This window comes from Myxine glutinosa, chromosome 1, assembly GCF_964187855.1.
Source record: "Myxine glutinosa chromosome 1, kmMyxGlut1.1, whole genome shotgun sequence".
Lineage (NCBI taxonomy): Eukaryota > Metazoa > Chordata > Myxini > Myxiniformes > Myxinidae > Myxine > Myxine glutinosa.
In genome coordinates, this window is record NC_136261.1 from 223136907 (window position 1) to 223159341 (window position 22435).

Consider the following 22435-nt stretch of genomic DNA (forward strand, 5'->3'; position numbering starts at 1 on the left):
CTGTGGTGCTTCTCAATTTGGGGTCTCACTCCCCCGATTCATCTCCCGGTGCTCTCGCACAATTTCTGGGCTGCGACGTCTAGCTCTCCCCAACAGGTCTACCCACCTGCACACCTCCACCACTGTAGTTGCCACCCGAGCTTACCTAGCTCCTCACCCTAACCTATCTAACTGGGGCAGGCCCCTCCTGGCTCTGTCACCCCACTTGGTGCCCTCTGGCACTGGGCTACCCGGGTCCGTCCTCCGGATCCTCGGGCCCCATCCACAACAACTACTACCGGCTCCCAGAGCCCACCTGCGGCCTCACCTGGCCGACATCCTTACAGTGGTGGAGTGCCCAAACCAACTACACACACTAACAGGCTACACGCCCAGCCATTTCCACAACACTAATGCACCCATCCACAATACCATTCTGCAACCGCACCACAAATGCCAATATCCAACCACAATTTACCTATCCCCTCTACCTAACACTTACACTACCCGCCCCGGGTATCCGTGATGGGGGTCCACTCTTCCCCCATTCACACCTTCGCACCATCCACTCCACTACACAATTTCCACCATTCTCACTCCACGACCATCCATTCCAATACTCCAGATATTCCACACTACCATTTATTCCACACAGCCACATACACCTGTTGTTGCACACCTGTGCCCTCACACCTGGTGCCACCTGCACCCTCCTTTCTTCCTGGACCATTTGGTCAACACAACACGCAATCACTATCACTCACTCATACACTGCTCCATCCACCTGTTCAGTTGCACACCTGTGCAATCACACCTGTTCAATTCTCACCTGTTCAATCTTCACACACACGGCATCATCTCAGCTAACTACTCCCTTCTGAAACTTGCGCTTCCCAGTCGTCCCTTTAAACTATTGCGCTCCCACGTCATTATCATCCACACTAATCTACCTGCGTCCCCACTACAGGTATCAGTCACTAACTAATCTTAACGTTACCTAATGTCATCTTCGCTAGATCCCTACAATTATCCAAGCCCTCCCTGGCTCGGTTGTCATAGCCACCCCATAAACTATTGCGCATTTGCCCCCACCTGTGAGGGATGGTGGAATTGCCATCCCACCACATCGGGGGTCTCTCTATCAATTTTGCTCGTCCAGATTCCAACCAATTCAAAAATTTTCCATTTACTGCCAATTCTACTCACTTTTCTAAATTTCGTTTTAAATCACTATCACTATCACCATCACCCGTCTACTTATTACATCCTCTCGGTGCGCCAATTCACGTCTACAGCCCGGCTTCGTACAGCCGAGCAATGAACGCGGATTCTTTTGTGCCGGCGGCTGGATGCGTCCCGCATTCGGGGCAGGGGCGGGGGCTTACCCGGGCCGAGATCCCACGCACCACCTCGGCGTGGAACCATCCAATGTCCCGATCTCGACCTGCCGGCACGTCTCAACAAAACGTGGTCGCCATGACGACCCTTCCTATCCAGCTGCCCGCTCCGCCTAGTGGAGCCCGGACGCGGCCGTTCCAAGCGAGGCACAGCGTGGATCGCGTACGGCGGTTCTTTCGAAACCGCCGTGGTTCGGATCCCCGCTGGTCCCCGCGGCACGCGAAGCTGCCCGACGCGCACCGAGGGCCCGATTCGGCTATAAGTCGTTCTAACCTTTAACCCGGTTACCGTCGACGCCTCACCTGGATGCTTACAAGCATACGCTACCCCTTTCTTGCTCATACATGCAGCCGTTTCCATGCTCCTCGGCGTACCTTTTCTTACACACCTCGGTACACTCATTCCGCTCACCGACTTGGTCACACACCTGACCACCGAACACCTTGGCACACATTCGTTGGTCGCACACCTCACCAACACACCTCTTCGCGCCCCCTCCTCGGTCACTTCCTCTGTGACAATCACAGGTGTGCTCTCATTCGCACACCCAACCACGTGCCTCACTACCAACTCAAATGTGCCTTCCCACACACACTCTACCATTCCAGGTGTGCATCCTTCCATTCCAGGTGTACATCCTCGCTCACCTGTCATAACCAACTCACGCTCCGTTTCACTCTCACTACTCTCACCTCCATTCTTGACCGCGCACTCACCCTTACTCTCGACAGCACACTCTTTCCTCATGCACCCGTCCGTTACACACCTTTCTCGCACACACTCTTGCGCACACTTTTTCGTTACTTCCTCCGTAACACTCACCACACCGCGCTTCCCTGTGCTCCCTCGCACACGCGCTACGACCGGCTCACTCCTGACAGCACACTCACTCCTCGGCGTGCACTTTTTCCTCACACACCCCATGGTCGGACATTCTCGCACACCTCTTTCTTCGCACACCAGACCTGTCGCACACTTCACCAACGGCCTCTCACGAACACCCGGATCCAAACCAATCCCCAAGCCGACTGAAGCTTTCCTCACATCATATACATTGCCACTCACCTCCGTACCTTGTCTCCGCACCTCCTTTGCCACCTGCAAACTCTTTATTTGGTTAGTGAGCATCACATTATGAGTTGAGCACCGACCTTGTACATATTCCGCTATCTCCTCCTTTATTTCTCTCTTAGTTTCTGTCCGTCTCTTCTTAATTTCACTCACCTCTTCTTCCACTTCCTCTAATTTTTGTTTAACCTCTTTTATTTCTCGGTGCGTCTCCTCAAGTTCGTCCTCTAAGGCTACCGTGACCGTCTCTATGTGCATCCTCACCTGCCGGTCCTTTGTCTCCATTATCTCTGTCACCTCGTCCATCCTCATTGTCAGTTCCTCACGTACCATCTGACATTGCTTCTGTGTCGCTATTAATTCGTTTTTAATTTCTTTTTGTGTCGCTTTCAAACCCCCGATGATTGCAGTGTTCTTTTCCACTTGGTCCGCTAGTTCCCTTTGTCCGACTGTCAGCTGTTCTACTCCCTTCGTCAGATCTTCTATTCCCCCTTGTAACTTAGCCGTATTATTTCTCACCTCTTTCTCCATACGCTTCTCACCTCGCTTTACCTCCTCGCGTAGCCCCGAAACCTCCTCACTTACCCCTCGTCGTATCTCCTCCATCTCTTTTGTAGATGCCACCCTCATCTGTCCCAATTCATCCCTCTGAGCATCCAGTTTGGTTTCTACCCCGATTTTCACCTCCTCTATCTGCTCTCCCATTTGTTTGATTTCCCTGGCAGATTGTTCCCCTATTTCCCGCAATTTGTCCTCCATCCTATTTTCTAACCCCATTAACCCCTTTTGCATCCCTTCCATTTGATTCTCTTGAGCGGCCATTCTGTTTTCTACCCCCATTAACCCATTTTTCACCTCTTTTATCCCGTTGTCTAACCCCTCAAAATTATTGTCTAACTTCCCAAATTTCTTGTCTAACTCCTCAAAATTATTGTCTAACTTCCCAAATTTCTTGTCTAACCCCTCACCGGTACCCCTCGCTTCGTCCCTCATTACCCCCAATTGCTCACTCTGAGCTACCATCCGGTTCCCCATTACCCCCATTTGGTTTCCCATTACCCCCATTTGGCCCTCCAATCGCTCACTCTGAGCATCCATCCGGTTCCCCATTACCCCCATCATTCTGCTTTCCATTTCTTCGCTATTCTTGTCCATAAGGGCCTTCATTTGTATAAAAAAAAGATTCAAATCCACCAACGGCGCTGCTACGGTCGCGGGCGCGGCAAAATTTGGTGCCGCTACACCCACGTGTGCGAGGACGCCACTTTGCACGTCTGATACCCCCTCAACCACATTGCCAATGTTCTCCTCCTCCCTTTCCTCCACATACATTTCCCCGAGGTCCTGGGTCGATTCCACCCTGTCTATCTCTCCCACCGACATCCGATCGCCTTGATTGTCCATGGCGCGATCTCAAAATTCGGGTTTTGCTTTATAAAACAAAATAAATTTCGGCAGCTTGTAATTTTGAGCGCGTTAAGCGCGCTTCGGGTCCGATTTCGGGTCCGATCTCCCTCCTCGACACCAATTGTTACTCTAATAGTACAATTGGTGTTCCAAAATTTGGGCCTAACAAATTTAGTCCCAGGTCCGAATCCAACTCCTCGACACCAAATGTTACAGACGCGGCTTTAGATGTTATATTGACCGAGCGGTGGTGTATTTAACCGCGTCCGAACAGTTACTCCCCGATTAGAACCCGATTCCACCCGACGTTGACCAGATCGCCCCACAGATATTCAATCGGGAAACCTCTAAAGCGACCGAAAGAGAATGAAAAAGAAGAAGAAGAGTACGGAGGAAGAACAGATTTATTATACACACACAAGCAATGGATGGAAGAAGCAGTAACACAGCGAATCGTTAACTTACACTATTCATTTTTACTTAACCCCAAGACAACGAGCAGGACAGGACGTTCACACTTACACAGGGGATATTGCAGGCAGGTAGGGCTTGAGGTGGATTGCTTGAGAGGGAGGCAAAGTCGGAAGGCAGCAGCTCGCAATTCCTCGCGGTTTTGGTGGGAAAACCCTCCGTCGCGTATCCGCTGCGGTAGACGTCACGCGCTGGTTCGGCACACCTGCTCCTCTTCTTGTGGTGGAGCCGTCTCCCTCCTTTCAGCGCGTCTCTCCAAAGCTGGTTTCCTTGCCGAGTACCTCTCCTCTTTGGCTTGGAGCGTTTCGCATCTCACCGCTCCTCTTGGTGCAGCCTCTTTGCTCCTCCCAGGTCATCTCCTAAAGCAGTCCCTTACAGTCGCTTTTATCACCTCGGGCGAAATCAAGCCGCCGGCTCCGAGGGCACGCCTACCGGGTCGCTCACCGCGGTGCTGATTGGCTGTTAGGGCTGGTTCACTCCTTCCCTCTTATGACGAGGTGGAGACACGCCTTTCTTCTCCGACTCAAAGCACATGGGCAATGGCGGCCTGCGGGATTGAAAACAACTCCCCTTTTGAAAGGAACTTTGGAGAGCGGAGATGTTTGGGGAAATTGGAAGGGCCTACGCTTATTTTGTTTGATACAATGCAAAGTCAATCTAGTGGGAAACACATATTTAGCCTACCTGGAATAAGGAAATACACTATTTAAAAGATATATCGTGACCTGCGTGTAAGTTTCATGGAATTAACTAGGAGGACGGCTGCGACCATTATTTACATTACCAGGGTGTTACCATACTTTTGTAACGTTCACATTGTAACGTTTTCACATTCGTTACACTTCCTCCAAAATTGTTACACTTCTCAAAAACCGTTACACTTCTCAAATTCGTTACACACTTCTCAAAATCGTTACAATATATATATATATATATATATATATACAGTGAAACCTTGACTTACGAGTTTAATTCGTTCTGTGACCAAGCTCGTAACTCAATTTGCTCTTTCTCAAATTAAATTTCCCCATTAAAATGAATTGAAATGCTATTAATCCGTTCCAGCCCCCCAAAAACCACACCAATTTTTTTTGTTACGTGTTTTTAAATAAGAAAAATGTACTTTATAAATAGCAAATAATGTATAAACAAGCACGACCTCGTATATACTGTACATAATAAAAGAGAATGTAAAGAAATAAACTGGTTTTATTAAGTGTATTTACTCACACTCCTCACTGTATTTACTGACACTGTCAACCACACAAACAACAACTTCTCCATCTCTTCATGGACAGAGGTCCGGAGCTTTGAAATAATCTTAACGCCCTTGGCTGGCGTTATAGCCTTTATCGACTCCTTCTGCTTCAAAATCGTACATATCGTAGAAGTACTACGATCGTACTGCCTCGCCAAGTCGACAACATGCACACCTCGCTCATGTTTTTCGACGATTACGTGTTTTATATCCAAGCACATCATCCTTTTCTTCTTCTCAGCACTGCCCTTGGCATTCAATTTCTTAGGACCCATGGTTAAAACTAAGAAATTTTCCAAAATAAACAAAATGCGAAAACAAAGCAACAACGATACGGCAGAGATGCTTGCACGGCAAGATAACCACGTGAACTGAACGCTCGCTGGGCCACCTAGTGGCGGGTGGCGTAAGCTCGCTCGCTCGTAACTCAGATCTCAGCTCGCATCACAAAGCAAAAAATCGACCGAGCGACGGCTCGTATCTCGGAAAACTCGTAAGTTGGTGCACTTGTAAGTCAAGGTTTCACTGTATATATATATATATACATATATATGTATATGTATGTATGTATATATGTGTATGTATATGTATGTATGTATATATATATATATATATATATATATATGTATATGTATGTATGTATATATGTGTATGTATATGTATGTATGTATATATATATATATATATATATATATATATATATATATATATATATATATATATATATATATATATATATATATATATATATATATATATATATATATATATATATATATATATATATATATATATATGCTGATGCCACATGTCTGTTCCACCCTGAAACACAGAAACGCTCCTGGAAGCGAAAAAGATATTCAGCGAAAGTTGCTTCAAATTCATCCAAACCTATGAGAAAATTATAATGATTTCAATCAGACCAAAAATCTAACCTGGGTGGTGTATAAAGCAACAGACCGCTGCTTCTATCACTCCTGAATTTTGAATAACATTTTATTTGCTTTTAAGAAATATGTGGCGATATATTTGTTGTCAAATATGATGATTTTGGAATTTCACAATACTCTACACAGTATATTTAACAGGATAATGCTATTGTTTGTTCCACTCCTGAAACATGAAAATGCTCCTTGGAGACAATAAATTATGTAAAAGTTGCTCCACATTAATCCACACCTACAGGAAAATTAGAATACTGCCTCAATTTAGGTCTTTCAACCAGCGCAAGAATAAAAGCCTTCCTATTATTTTTGTTTTTCTATCGTGGTATTTTTACCACGGGCTAATAGCTAGTATCTAGGCATAACCATTTTCTAGGATACATGCAAAAAATTGTTAATGTTTTGCTACTGCACCCCATAAAGACTATTTTTATTGGCATAACCAGATAATATTTTCTGCAAAGTGATTTACTCGTATTCATTCTTCTTCTTTCTCATCTTTCCCTTTCTCTTTCAGGGTCTATTGTAAGCTTTGGTGATCCTAAGAAGAGGTACAGTCAATTTGAGAAGATTGGCCAAGGGTATGTACATACATGAGACTGAGAGAAAGTAAATCTCACCCAGGTCGAAAATTCCATAGAAAACCAATAGGACAAATCCCATGAAATCGCATTGGAAATCGGACTAGTAGGATCTACTGGTTTCAATAAGGAAAGTGAAATACTGGACCAATAGAAACAACAACAAACAACAGGCATTTTAAGGCAATTTTCCCTGCTAGAGTGGGGGTTAGCCTTGTGGTCCCCATGACATTCATGACAATCTTCTCCATTTTGCCCTATTTTCTGCATCTCCCCTTGTTAACCCCTTGCCTGCATTTCTTCTTCCACCACATTTACCCAAGCCTTTATCTGTCTTCACCGACCTCTACTTCCTTCTGCATTCATTTCCATCACTCTTCTCAACCAGTCACTTTCATCCTTCCTCAACACATGACCAAACCATCTCGACCTGTTTCTCTTCACAGCATCCATCACAGGCTCCATTCCCATCATCTTTCGCAATTCATCATTTGTCTTCCTCTCTCTCAACGATACTCCGCACATCCAGCAAACCATTCGCATTTCCACCCTTTCCAGCCTTCGTTGCTGCTCTACATTCATTACCCATGTCTCGCTCCCATAATTCATAACACTTCTCACACATGCAGCATACACCGTTCCCTTCAGCTTCAACGACACTCCCCTCCTCGTCAGCATGCCACTCAGTTCCCGAAACTTCTTCCATGCACATCTCACTCTAGCAACCGTTGCCGAGTCTGATCCACCTTCTCCATTCAGCATGTCTCCTAGGTAGCAAAATGTTTTCACACCTTCCAGCTTCACGCCGTCTCCAAGATCCAACTCAACATTTCCTCCATCTGCAACTCCCTCTGTGCACACCTTACACTTGAATGTAGCTGCCACACTGGTTAATGACCCTCTCAAACCACTACATTTTTGATGAACCCACTCAGCGCACATTGTACATTGAATGGAATTCACTCCGACACCCTTCCTGCACACAGCACACGGCCACTTCCCAGTTCTTTCCACCTCACCACATGCTTTACCACTTGCTGTCACCTTCGTTTGACCAGTGGAAGTTGGACCAGTAGAAGATACCAATAAATAACCAGTAGGTCAGTGGGACCAGTAGGAGACCAATAGAATACCAATATATCAATGAACTGGATTGAAAATAACTAATTGACATCTGTGGCAAATGTACATGCTCAGACTGGGAATTTAACCCAGGTCTTCTGATGAACTGCACCAGTGCTCTGCCATCTCAGCTATCGCCATAAAGGACATGACGATAACTCAATTCCATATGGAACTGTGTTTTGCGTTTGTTTATAGCAAAATATAATTAATTAAAGTATTTTGGTTGGTCCATGGGTTTTCAGACCAGTTAACTCCAATGGTTTCTGCAGGACCAGTTGAACTTAAAGGTTCCTATTGGTTTCGATGGGTTTCAGACCAGTTGCATCTAATAGTTTTTATTGGTTTCAACTGAATCTGGTTAGGTTTCTCCTGGAAACTAGTGGTTCCTGTAGAAAACAATAGAAACTGTGATTTCCAATAGAGACCCATAGGAATATCCTACTGGACTTTATTGGTTTATATGGGATTTTCGACTTGGGCAGTATCGGACAAAATGTGCATGTAGTGTTATGCTTGCTACAAAGCTGTTCTTTTGACCTAAATCGTCTGATGATGGTCTGGCAGTGTCCATATTGTTATGTTAATTTCATGCTTATTTGTTACTAGCAAGGGTTGCCTGGTGCTGTTCTCATCCTGTTGGCATTTTGAAGAAATCGATGTTTCTGTTTTTCTATTTTTTTTTTGTGGGAGCCTAAAACCCTTCCCTACACCCACTAAGGGATGGGGTCGAGGATCATTTAATATTACCTTTCACATAGCTACAAAGGCTTCAGCACTATTGAATGAATAAGTAAAAAAAATCCAACTTTTTTTTTTTCAAAACGCTTTTGCCTAAAACACTCCCCGCCACCCTCTCCATATTATTGACATATCTCAACAGTAGGTCAACTCCTTAGGTCCTTTTCTCATTCCACCGAAGGGAGTTACATACAGAGTATGAACCTCTGAAAGTTTGACAAAGATCCATTTGGCCATGTCAGAACCATGGCAACACACAGACACATACAGATAGACAGCCAAACATCTGTCTTATGGTATAGATTATTTGTTTTCATTCAATTATGTTCTTCCTCCCACAGTGCCTCTGGAACTGTCTTCACAACTGTTGATGTTGCAACAGGATGTGAGGTGAGGATTATAAGTGGGCTGTGAGGGAATGCTCTGTCTGTCTGCAGGCATGATAGCTCCAACCTTTGATAAATCCTTCAAATGATGAATTGCTCAGGGTAGTGGAGTTTCAGGGTAGTGGAGTAGTGGCTGAAACCAGACAACTCTATTCAGGTTCCTCCTGAGGACTCCAATGCAGTATTTGGTCTTCCATTTGATTATGTTTGTACCATATCCTGATGCAGTGTGGACTGTGCTTCCCCACTGACTGACCTCTGGAAGCTTGTACCTGTTGCTAAGTTTGAGCCTCGGAGTAACTGCTGAAATCTATCTGTCCAGGTTCTTCCCGACATCTTTGTTCTTTGGTCCTTTCACATTTCTCTTTATTCATTCTAAATATTGCTTTTCCTTTTCTTTTATCTATTTTACCCTTTATTTCTCTATTGTTTATCTATCTGTCTAAGGAGCTGTGAATTATTGCAGAAAGCTTTCTGTAAGGTTCACTTGGCTGTACCAGTATGATTTTGAGGGTATTGGGGTAGCGGCTGAAACTCGAATCCTATCCAGGTTCCTCTCCTGATGATTCCTTCTTTGCTCTTTACCTATTTGGGTTCCTTCTGATGACTCTGATGCAGTATTTGGTCTTGCAGTTGATCACCTAACTCTCCTGACAGTCTAGGAGAGTTATTAAATGGATTATATTATTAATATGGAACTTCTACTACTCTTTTCTTTACTTGATATTGGCAAACTGATGTAAAGATGTCCTACTAGGCATATTTCTACTAATTTTTAGTAACCAACTCTTCCGAATAGGCCCTCAATGACAGCATCTGCAGGTTCTCTAACTTAAAGCTTACAAATTTAACTGTTTCTACATTGTGTTGAGGAAATGGAACTAGAAGGATGTGTAATTTATTGGCCACATTGGCATTGGATGTGGTTTGGGATCAAGTCCACCTTAAAGCTCCAGGTCTTAGGGTTTTGAGGGACAAGGTGTTGCGTGTGTGCGTGTTGCAAAATTATGAGACCAGTAGGAAATGTATTCATTGAGATGTGATAACAAAGTAAATCATTGTAATATGAAACCAAAAGCATTTTCTCTTAAGATTTCCATGAACTTTTAAGGGTATAACAACACTTGCTATAATAGGGAAAAAAAATCAAATCTGTCTTTACGTATCATCAAATAATTAATCAGTGTAACCCCCTTTTGCCTTGAGAACTGGGATTGATTACATTAGTTTATGGATTATGTTTGAGTCGATCTTTCTTCCAACAGGATTGTAATGTACTCCAGAGCATAATAGGAATGCTCACAGAAATGTTATCTTTCTCTCAATTAGATTCACCTTTCATTACCTCTGCCACCAAAGGTGGATGGAGGTTATGTTTTCACCCTTGTCTGTTTGTCTGTCTGTGAACAAGATATCTCCAAAAGTTGTGGACTGATTCGGACAAAACTTGGTGGAGAGGTTATGTATGTGGCAAGGAAGACTTAATTCAATTTTGGTGAAGATCCGAATCCGGATCCGGAGCAGAGAATTTTTGAAGTGCTTCTTCACCATTCAGTGATGGGGCTTAAACGGACATATAGCATGATATCTCAAAAAGTTATGGATGGATTTCGATGAAACTTTGTGGACAGGCTGGGTGTGTGACAAGAACGAATCGATTCAATTTTGGTGAAGATCTGAATATGGATTCGGATACGAGAATTATTTAATTTTTAAGTGATTCTTCACCATTGAGAGATCGGGTGAAAAGCGATATATAACACGATATTTAAAAAGTTATTGACGAGTTATGACTAAACTGGAGGAGTGAGTTAGGTTGTGACAAGAACAAGTCGATTTGATTTTGGTTTGGGTCCGAATCCAGATCCGGCCTATCAGTGGGATACAAAACATAGACTGTTCAGCCTGGCAGAGGTATGTGCTCTATTGAGTGCCATTCTAGTTTATTCTGTTACGACAAAGTGTCAGTCAATAATAACGAGTAATAAATGAAAGAACAAGTAGAGCTACATTCAAAGTACACCGCCTCCATGCCAAATAAATAAATAAATAACATATCCTCAAGCGTACGACATTGCTGTGGTGCCTTCGGCAGCCAGTGATGACGCTGTGCAGCACATGGAGATGGAATTGGGATGGAGCAGTGTACAACATATCCTTTGGCACCCGGCGATGCTGCACTTCGTGCAGTGTGTGCAAATGCACTTTGAGGTGAATCTATACTAAATATGTCATTTGGTGTCTGTATGTGTGTTTTTTTTTTACCACAGTACATTCAGTCCTTACTTATCCAATCACAACCAAACTTCACAGGGGGACTAAGTGTCACACAACAGAGGTTGGAGCAATTTAACTTCCCACCTCTCCCTCCTCGCCGCCCCAAGGGGGATTTGCAACTTGTGCGGTTTCCGTGTTATATCCGTGTTAAGAATCGAAAAATTAAATAATTAATTGATTAATCAATTAATCAAAAATAACTTTTGCAGCCAAATCACTTGGTCACTGTTGTCCAAATATCAGCTTCCTAGCTCAAAAGGTGCATGAGATATTTCCCAGATGAAAAAGAAAATAAAAAAGTAATTAATAAATCGATAATAATTAAGTAATGAATCGATTAATTGATTATTTAAAAAAGAAAAAAATACTGTTTTTGCCAAAGCACTTGTTTATTATTGTGCCAAAATTTCAGCTTCCTAGCTCAAAGGATGCGTGAGATATCGCTTGGCCAAACAAACAAACAAACAGTGAAAACTGAGTACTGCCTTTGCCACCCGGCGATGTTTCCCACAGCACCGAGAGATGGAATTGAAAAGGGGTGGTGTGCAATATGGATACATTTCTTCAATGTTATGACAAATTTGTGTTTGAAATTGGGATTTGAGAAATCTTGGCAATGATTTAAGTAGGCTTGTACTTTTGCACTCCACTGTATATGTATATAATTGTACACTTCAACCCTTAAAAAGGGAAGAGAAGAGGTGTACATACAGTCGTGGCCAAAAATATTGGCACCCTTGTACTTTTTTCAAATAACTCACAATTTTCTCCAAAAAGAAGTTGAAATTGACAAAAGTATTTGGTCTCCACAATTCTTTATTTTACTGTCAATATTAAAGAACCTTTGTTTTATGATTCAGAACTTAATATATCCTTTGAAATCAGAAAATAAAAAGAAATGGCATTGACAAAATTATTGACACCCTCAACTTAATATTTGGTAGCAGAGCCTTTGGACAAAATAACTGCAGTCAACCACTTCCTATGGCCATGAATGAGCTTCCTACACCTCTCTACTGGCAGTTTGTCCCACTCTTCTTGTGCAAACTGCACCAGTTCTCCCAGATTTGAAAGGTGCCTTCTGCCAACTGCTGTTTTCAGATATCCCCACAGGTGTTCAATGGGATTTGGATCTGGACTCATTGCTGGCCACTTCAGAACAGTCCATCGTTTTGTCTTGAACCATTCCTGGGTGCTTTTTGAGGTGTGTTTGGGATCATTGTCCTGCTGCAAGACCCATGACCTTCGACGGAGACCCAGCTTTCTGACACTGGGTTGAACATTGCGCTCCAAAATGCCTTGGTATTCTCGAAATTTCATGATGTCATGCACACATTCAAGGCACCCAGTGCCAGAGGCAGCACAGCAACCCCAAAACATCACTGAACCTCCTCCATGTTTGACTGTAGGGAAGGTGATCTTTTCTTTGAAGGCTTCATTTTGTTTTCTGTAAACATAGAGATGATGTGCTTTCCCAAAAAGCTCTAATTTGGTTTCATCTGTCCACAGGACATTCTCCCAGAAGGATTTTGGCTTGTTCAGGTGTGTTTTGGAAAAAAACTCCAGTTGGGCTTTCTGTTGTCTCTCTCTCAGCAGTGGGGTCCTTCTGGGCTCCTACCATAGAACCTCCTTTCATTGAATTGGTGCCGGATGGTGTGAGTTGAAACTGTCATACCTTGTGTTTGAAGGTCGGCTTGAATCTGTTTGGCAGTTGAATAAGGTGCTTTCTCCACCATTCGAACAATCCTTCGCTGCAATCTTCGATAAAGTTTTCACTTGCGGATACATCAAAGGCTGCAGTGCTATAGGCCTTAAACTTCCTGTTAACATTGCGTACGGTGGACACAGGAGCATCAAGGTCTCTGGAGATGGACTTGTAGCCTTGAGTTTGGACTTGCTTGGCTACAATCCTGTGTCTGACCTCCTCAGACAATTCTCTGGTTTTCTTTCTTTGCTCCATGCTCATTGCAGTACACACAGTGACACAAAACAGTAGAACGACTCCTTTTCTCTATTCAAACTGGTTGAATGAGTGATTTTTATATTGCAGGCACCTGCAACTCACCACAGGTAAGTTCAATTCCAAAGTAAAGGAGAATCACCTGCTTGAAATCTAATTATATCTAAGGTGCCACGAATATTCTTCGGGCCATTTTAGGATTTCTGTGTGGAATAAGCTGAAATTTTGTAATTTTTTCAGCTTTTTTTGCTTTGTTCCACTGCAAACTAAAGAAATACATATGTGGATACAAAAATATTTTTTCACCAATTTTCTGGAAGAAATGGTGCATTATTTGAAAAAGGTGCTGGGGTGCCAATATTTATGGCCAGGTGTGTGTGTGTGTGTGTGTGTGTGTGTGTGTGTGTGTGTGTGTGTGTGTGTGCGTGCGTCTGCGTCTGCGTCTGCATCGTACGGGTCAAATTATACCATTTAATGGAGGACCATCACTCTTTTTGGTCCACCATTCCAGTACTTCCAGTCCCTGGTGTTGGGCTAGCGGCTAGGGTGCCGGCTTAGGATCCCTAGGATCCTGGGTTCGAATCTCGGTCGATCGCCGAATTAATGCCAGGGGGGTTGACTCAGCCTGATACCATCCTTCCGAGGTCGGCTAATTGAGTACCAGTTCACTGGTAATTCCCTGTTTGTCGTTGAAGGCGGCAAAAAGGGTTGGCGTCAGGAAGGGCATCCGGCCGTAAAACATTGCTTCAAAAAGGGGACCAAAAAACAACAACTACCACGGTCCCCGAAAAGGCCAACCCCCGCTTTGCGGGGAAAAATGGCCTCTAAACGGTGGTTTTATTCCAGTACTTCCAGTCCTACTTTTGATGCTGAGAGTTGTAAAATGTTGTGTGGCTTGGTGTTGTTGGTATGCTTGCTAATATGCCGGTTGTGCCAGAAAAGTGCAATAAGTTTTGATGTTCCATTTAATTTTGAACAATGAAAGTAATTAGCAAAACATACCAAAATATTTAACGTTTAAAGTTTAATTTTGTTTCTCATGTAATTCTCTGGTTTTGATGCATGTGCAAATGGTTCTGTGGTTTTTTTTTTGTTTTGTTTTGGGGGGGGGGGCGAAGGGGGGGTTATGCATATGCCAGGCAAATTTTAAATTGTCGCAGAAGAGTTTTTCATGAAATACTTGAAATCGAAATGATTCACAAAGTCTGTCTTCAGAAGTGGCCATTGATCTCTCGCTAAATACATTTGTGATTAACACTGAGGCCATCACGCACTTATTGGAAAGTGTAAAGGCAATTTGACAAAATCAAAAGTTTTTTCGAAAGATTAACTTTGCGACACATTTTATAACTTGGAATAAAGTTATTGCATGCATTTCAAACTTGTCATATTTTGGTAACACACCTTGTACAATATGTTTTTCCTGAGAACAATATGAGATGACTCAAGAGATGTTTGTTTATTTATTTATTTATTTAAAAATTTATTCAGAAACATGGAGTAGTAGCATAATGTGGGTAGAAGGGTCAACAGCTGCAAAATGGGGTGAAGAGAAATGAGATGAGTTGGAAAAGAACATACCTCTTCATCACAGCACAAGAGGAGGAATTGCGGGCCAATGTTGAAACGGTCTGCGTGGGTGAGAAGAATAAGTGAGAGAGACCATGAAGTTACAGTGGACTTGAAATCCTGGTGGGAAGATCGTGAGACGAGAGACTCAGAAAGACGGTTCCATAAATTGGAGTATTGTGAGCGAATGAATGGATTCAGCTGATGCAAAGATTATTTCCATTCCTGTGATTTACAGGTAGCTGTGAAACAGATGAACCTGCAGCAGCAACCAAAGAAGGAGTTAATCATAAATGAGATCCTTGTCATGAGGGAGAACAAACAACCCAACATCGTGAACTACCTCGACAGGTAACTACCTCGACTGAGCCTTAAACTCTCATCATTTTCAAAAATGAATGTTTTGTCCTCTGTGAGCATTTTGCCATGAAAATACTTTGGACCACCACAGAATTTTAACTGAGACAGATTACCATTGGAATCTTTCCTTTGTGTGAGGTGTGATACTGTGATAGTGAGGTTGCACTTCTCTCTGATTTTTTTTTTTCCTCCCGCCTTCATGCTATTTGCCAGTTATCTGGTGGGAGAGGAGCTCTGGGTGGTGATGGAGTTCTTGGCAGGTGGTTCGCTTACAGATGTTGTCACAGAGACTGTTATGGATGAGGGCCAGATTGCGGCTGTTTGCCGAGAGGTACCTGAGTTGAAGTCTGGTTTGGATGGCTGGGAAGGTGAAATATCAGACAGAAAATGATGATGATTTTCATTTTAATAACAGAAATACCAATAGTCTGTTATAATCATTGCTTTTTTTTTTTTGTTCTTAAAAATGTGTAGTGCCTGCAAGCGCTGGAGTTTCTGCATGCGAATCACGTTATCCATCGGGACATCAAGAGTGACAATGTGCTACTGGGCCTGGATGGAACAGTCAAACTGAGTAAGATAGGGATTTTGGAGTTAAAACTCAAACACTGTGTTTGGATGTTTGAGGGGTTTTATTACAAAGAACATGGGGTGGGAGGGATCATGTGGTTAATGAGAGGGGGCCTTGAAGTAAAGGGATGATTTTGAGGGAAGATGACTTGATGAAGTAAGAATATGCTTGAAGATGTGCAAATGCTTAGCAGGCATTCCTCAGAGCAGTAATATAATAAAATGATTTGTCTTTTTTGAGTACCGTTTTTACTGTTTAAAAAGTACCGTTTTTGCTAAACATTTGCTACTCAATATATTTCACCCCAAAGATGCTCGAGTTTTTAAGTTTATTTAGAGGGGCATCTATAGCGGAGGAATCTGAGTGGTTCCTGACAAACAACAACCAAGTTACAATTATGGTTCATACCTCTGGTGTATCCAAACCTTGGCATCAAGGATGGCAAAATCCTTCCAAATTATAGATATCAGGAAGGCATGGCCAAAGGCATAACTGCACTCTCAGAAATGATGCAACCAGCAGCCAGTCGCTCTACAGGAGTAAATGGCAAAACCTTGTCATGCTTTCAGTAACCAATGTCGTGAATCTATAACAAATGCGTAGAACACACGATTTTGATGCCATTTAGAAACCAAATTGTGACTTTGATTGATTGATACATACTTGCATGCGTCATACTCCGGAGAAGAGCCTCAAGCCCGAAACGGGTGTCCGTGGATGTTCCCTCTCCGGGGTGGACTGGTCCATAAAGTTGAGAATTAAATTTTCATCCTGATATTTGTTGCAGTGCAATCTTACAACGATGTAGGGGGCTGCATTTCTGTGTGTTTGTTTGTTTGTTTGTTTTGGGGACCGAGCGCTGTTTTTTGCTCAGCAAAAACTTGCTTGCACGATCCAGTTTTTACCATTCATACCCGAGGTGTGTATTGTGTGGGTATGTCCACCGCCTCCCCAGTTACACAACCCTCTCGGCCCTTGGCGTACCATGCTTCTAGTATCAATCTGTCATTTGTTGGACGTCATGTCTAGGACACGGGTCCCATCAAAGTCAAATTGGTGGCCAGATTGCCGGAAATGATGTGCTTTGGCTGACTGTGTCACATTTCCAAACCTAATTGCTCCATCATGTTCATCTAGCCTTTGTTGCTTTGTTTCAAATTTCTTCCGGTTTCAACAATGTAGAATTCGTCGCAGTCTCTACATGCCAAATGGTAAACTACTTGGGATTTATCACCAGTTGATATTGTGTCCTTTAGTTTTGAAAAGACATTACGGATGGTGCGTAGAGGCTCAATGCGTGCGCTGTGTACTATCTTTCCAATCCTTTCGGAGAGGCCAGGGTAGTACGGCAGTATACAGTGCCTAAGCGTGTCTGACTCCTTCATTCTCTCACTTTTGGTTATTTCAGGTTATGGAGTATCCCTTTGCCATTTCCATTATTGAGCATGACTCCTCTAACTAATCTAATTTCTTTAATTGCATTGGCTTTGCAAAATGGGTATAGCAAATTTTAAAATCTTAGAAAGTAAATGAGGGCTAATGCATGAAATGTCAATGTTTCTTTTGCTTTTCTTGGCAGTTGGCATACCTTTGCGAACCTTTAGTTGATAAAACCTATCATTTATACAAGTAGCCTACTACAGGGGATGCAAATGAAATATTAGGCATTTGTGAGATATGGAAACAATTGACTGGTCAAATCAGGCAGATCATTTTAATGGGAGTGGGAGGACTACCTGCATGGTTGTGTCTGTCGGGTACTTTACTCTTTGATCAAAAATAAAACTCTATTGGGGTTGAAAGCGTCAATCCAGGTTGCTATTTAAACAGTGAGAACACCAATTTGTATCTCCCCTTTTGATCATGCTATATCAGGTGGCAGTAAAAGCTGCTTCGCTGCGGATTCTCAACCTCACACCTCCCCACCCTCCACTCCAGCTGCACATCTATTACATTTAAAGATAGGTCTGATACCACAATTATGGAACACAATGAACCCCAAAATATACGTGACAGTGTTAATTATAATTGATGAACTCAACTTAATCAGCAGATGTCTAACAGGGGAAAATTGGCATTAGAGAAGAGTAAATTAATACGTGTTTTCCTTTGATCTCAATTCCTACTCTGACTCGCTCTGTTTCCTTTCACCTACGCAGCGGATTTTGGCTTCTGTGCTCAGATCTCACCTGAGCAGAATAAACGCAGCACTATGGTAGGAACTCCCTACTGGATGGCACCAGAGGTTGTAACCCGGAAGGCTTATGGACCCAAGGTGGATGTGTGATCTTTGGGTATCATGGTGTGGAAGTGTAATTCAGTGTAACTTATTAATTGGCACTGGTAACTTATTGGTTGACCTAGTAACAAAGCAGATGCATTTTACATGCAAACTCTGTGGGGGACGGGTTTGTAAATGAGTTAGGAATGTGCACGAACATGATGGTCTCTTGAAACACCTGGTCACAGCCCCAGGCTGGAGCACCCCGCTATTGTTTGATAAATGGAACTCACAGCAGGGGGGGCTAGCTGGCGCCAGGAAGGCGACCGGTGACGTCGGCGGAGAGGAGATTACGAGTTCAGCGGACAGAGGATTAAGTCGAGTTGGTCCATATAAGCGGGAGCTGCGGCTGGAGTCGAGAGTACTTGCTACGTGAAGCGCTGACCGAACGGGAGTGTCGGATGGAGAGAAGGACCAGCGAAAAGAGTTAACCTGATCCATTATATTATGCGGTATAATTTTGGTAATTGGATGAAGTGAATACAGTTTAATAAACGAGACCTTTTGTAACCTGTGTCCGGTCTTTGGAGTCCTGTGAGTCCCCCAGTAAATTCCCTGACAATCTTGGAGGCACCGCTGCGATCAATTGTACAAGCAAGTCTTCTTTAAAAGGTGAGTGTGTCTTGTCTTGTCCAATATGATTTACGAACTTGGAAGTTATGGGTACATACATGGGGGAGCAGGTGATCTGGGGCTTCTTTGCGCACCGATGCCGCGATATAGGTGGCGTGAGCCATCACGAATGGGATTTCGATAAACGACTGTAGCAATTTATTCGTTTTTTTTCTAAATGATTTCTGTAAATACGTATTTTTGCGCTGGTTATTAAAGGGCCTTACTGTGACCTGGAAGCGGGCGGAGCAAGTGTGCACCTTGCGACCGCTTGCTTCCAGGACGTGTAAGGCCGGTACACTCGTTTACCCACCAGCACACGGATAAAGTACTACTTTTTTTTTGCACTTGTTCGAAGCACTTGACTTGATCGGCGCTTGGCGAGCGACAGGGAACCGGGAAACGGAATTATACTTATATATATATATATATTTCCAATATGGTACACCGGCCACAACGATTTTAGCGATTATCCGAGTTTTTTTTAACGATTTCTGTAAATACGTATTTTTCCTGCGCTGTGTAATTCTTCTGACACGCGCCACGAAGAAACGCACCACTGATGTGCATGAAGCGACTTGTTTGCCGGTTCGGTAAGGTCCGTCCGTACACGTGTACAATCGTGTACACCCGTTTTAAATAAATAATTTTTTTCAGTTTTCCCGCCATGCCTATAAATTCATGACAGACAACCCCCCTCATGCCGGTCCAGAATTATGATGAAAGATGGCGATTGAGAAAAAAAATTGCATCAAATTTTGTCCAGGTCCATCAAGAAGCCTTTGAGACATGCTTCACGGTTGAATAAAAAACCACTGTTTAGAGTACTTCTTTTTTTTTGTTCAAAGCACTCGACTTGGAGCCAGCGACTTGCTCGGCGGGGGATATAATTTTAGATATATATATATAGTACGGGCATGCCCTAGTGAGAGATAATTACAGGAAATGGTGTTTGTGAGTAACAACCACCCTCTGGTCGAGGCTCATAGAAGGGGTGATGCTTACTGATTCGGCACGCTCACAAAATATGGGATTTTAAATGGCAGAGATGCCACGAAAGATCAGGAAGGGAAGGAATGGAAAATTTGTCAAGGTTTGAAATTAATCGGACAAGGGGGTCCCAAGGTATGGTCACCGTACTCGCAGGTCGTTCGTTTTGGCTTTGCGAATGGACCGAACCATTGCATGTAAATAGGAGGGTGGTTCTGTGGTCGTTCGTTTTGGCTTTGCGAATGGACCGAACCATTGCATGTAAATAGGAGGGTGGTTCTGTGGTCGTTCGTTTTGGCTTTGCGAATGGACCAAACCATTCCATGCAAATAGGAGGGTGGTTCTGTGGTCGTTACTGCCACGTGGTTTCAAAGTTTTGTTGTTGGAACTTGTTGTTGGAACTTGCTGTTGGAACTTGTTGTTGGAACTTGTTGGAACTTGTTGTTGGAACTTGCTGTTGGAACTTGTTGTTGGAACTTGTTGTTGGAACTTGTTGTTGGAACTTGCTGTTGGAACTTGTTGTTGGAACTTGTTGGAACTTGTTGTTGGAACTTGTTGTTGGAACTTGTTGTTGGAACTTGTTGTTGGAACTTGTTGTTGGAACTTGCTGTTGGAACTTGTTGTTGGAACTTGTTGGAACTTGCTGTTGGAACTTGTTGTTGGAACTTGTTGTTGGAACTTGCTGTTGGAACTTGTTGTTGGAACTTGTTGGAACTTGCTGTTGGAACTTGTTGTTGGAACTTGTTGTTGGAACTTGTTGTTGGAACTTGTTGTTGGAACTTGTTGTTGGAACTTGTTGTTGGAACTTGTTGTTGGAACTTGCTGTTGGAACTTGTTGTTGGAACTTGTTGGAACTTGCTGTTGGAACTTGTTGTTGGAACTTGTTGGAACTTGCTGTTGGAACTTGTTGTTGGAACTTGTTGTTGGAACTTGTTGTTGGAACTTGTTGTTGGAACTTGCTGTTGGAACTTGTTGTTGGAACTTGTTGGAACTTGCTGTTGGAACTTGTTGTTGGAACTTGTTGTTGGAACTTGTTGTTGGAACTTGCTGTTGGAACTTGTTGTTGGAACTTGTTGGAACTTGTTGTTGGAACTTGTTGTTGGAACTTGCTGTTGGAACTTGCTGTTGGAACTTGTTGGAACTTGTTGTTGGAACTTGCTGTTGGAACTTGTTGGAACTTGTTGTTGGAACTTGTTGTTGGAACTTGCTGTTGGCACTTGTTGGAACTTGTTGGAACTTGTTGTTGGAACTTGTTGTTGGAACTTGCTGTTGGCACTTGTTGGAACTTGTTGGAACTTGTTGTTGGAACTTGCTGTTGGAACTTGCTGTTGGAACTTGTTGGAACTTGTTGTTGGAACTTGCTGTTGGAACTTGTTGGAACTTGTTGTTGGAACTTGTTGTTGGAACTTGCTGTTGGCACTTGTTGGAACTTGTTGGAACTTGTTGTTGGAACTTGCTGTTGGAACTTGCTGTTGGAACTTGTTGGAACTTGTTGTTGGAACTTGCTGTTGGAACTTGTTGGAACTTGTTGTTGGAACTTGTTGTTGGAACTTGCTGTTGGCACTTGTTGGAACTTGTTGGAACTTGTTGTTGGAACTTGTTGTTGGAACTTGCTGTTGGCACTTGTTGGAACTTGTTGGAACTTGTTGTTGGAACTTGTTGTTGGAACTTGCTGTTGGAACTTGCTGTTGGAACTTGTTGGAACTTGTTGTTGGAACTTGCTGTTGGAACTTGTTGGAACTTGTTGTTGGAACTTGTTGTTGGAACTTGCTGTTGGCACTTGTTGGAACTTGTTGGAACTTGTTGTTGGAACTTGTTGTTGGAACTTGCTGTTGGCACTTGTTGGAACTTGTTGGAACTTGTTGTTGGAACTTGCTGTTGGAACTTGCTGTTGGAACTTGTTGTTGGAACTTGCTGTTGGAACTTGTTGTTGGAACTTGTTGGAACTTGTTGTTGGAACTTGCTGTTGGAACTTGCTGTTGGAACTTGTTGGAACTTGTTGTTGGAACTTGCTGTTGGAACTTGTTGTTGGAACTTGTTGTTGGAACCCGTACTTATTTAATTAATTACATTTCTTATTACATTACAGTAATTACATTACAGTAATTACCTGAGGTAATTACAGTAATTACAGTTCCGGTAATTACAGTAATTACAGTAATCATTACAGTAATTGCAGTAATCTTATTACAGTAATTACATTACATTAACTCAGGCACCTTTTGAGTAAGGAAGCTGATATTTGGACATGACACTGACCGAGTGATATGGCTGTCAAGGAAAAATTTGATTTATTGATTAATCATTTAATAAATTAACTCGTTGATTTATAAATGACTTATTTAATTAAAATTCCTGAGAGATACATCTTCGGATGAAATACTTGCAGATTGGTTATGCTATGAGCCAATTGATTAAGGAAAATATTTTGTGATGGCCATATTGGCAATTTCGTGGCCA

The 22435-nt window shown here is 43.0% G+C and overlaps 1 protein-coding gene across 1 annotated transcript in view; it reads left to right on the forward strand.

Moving 5' to 3' along the window:
• Positions 1-22435, forward strand: part of LOC137434317 (serine/threonine-protein kinase PAK 1) — a 60706-nt gene that overhangs the window by 10340 nt on the left and 27931 nt on the right. The window contains 6 exon segments of the mRNA XM_078784217.1: positions 7043-7106; positions 9311-9359; positions 15400-15512; positions 15735-15852; positions 15996-16095; positions 18252-18396. Of these exon segments, the coding sequence (XP_078640343.1) occupies positions 7043-7106; positions 9311-9359; positions 15400-15512; positions 15735-15852; positions 15996-16095; positions 18252-18396 (589 nt within the window).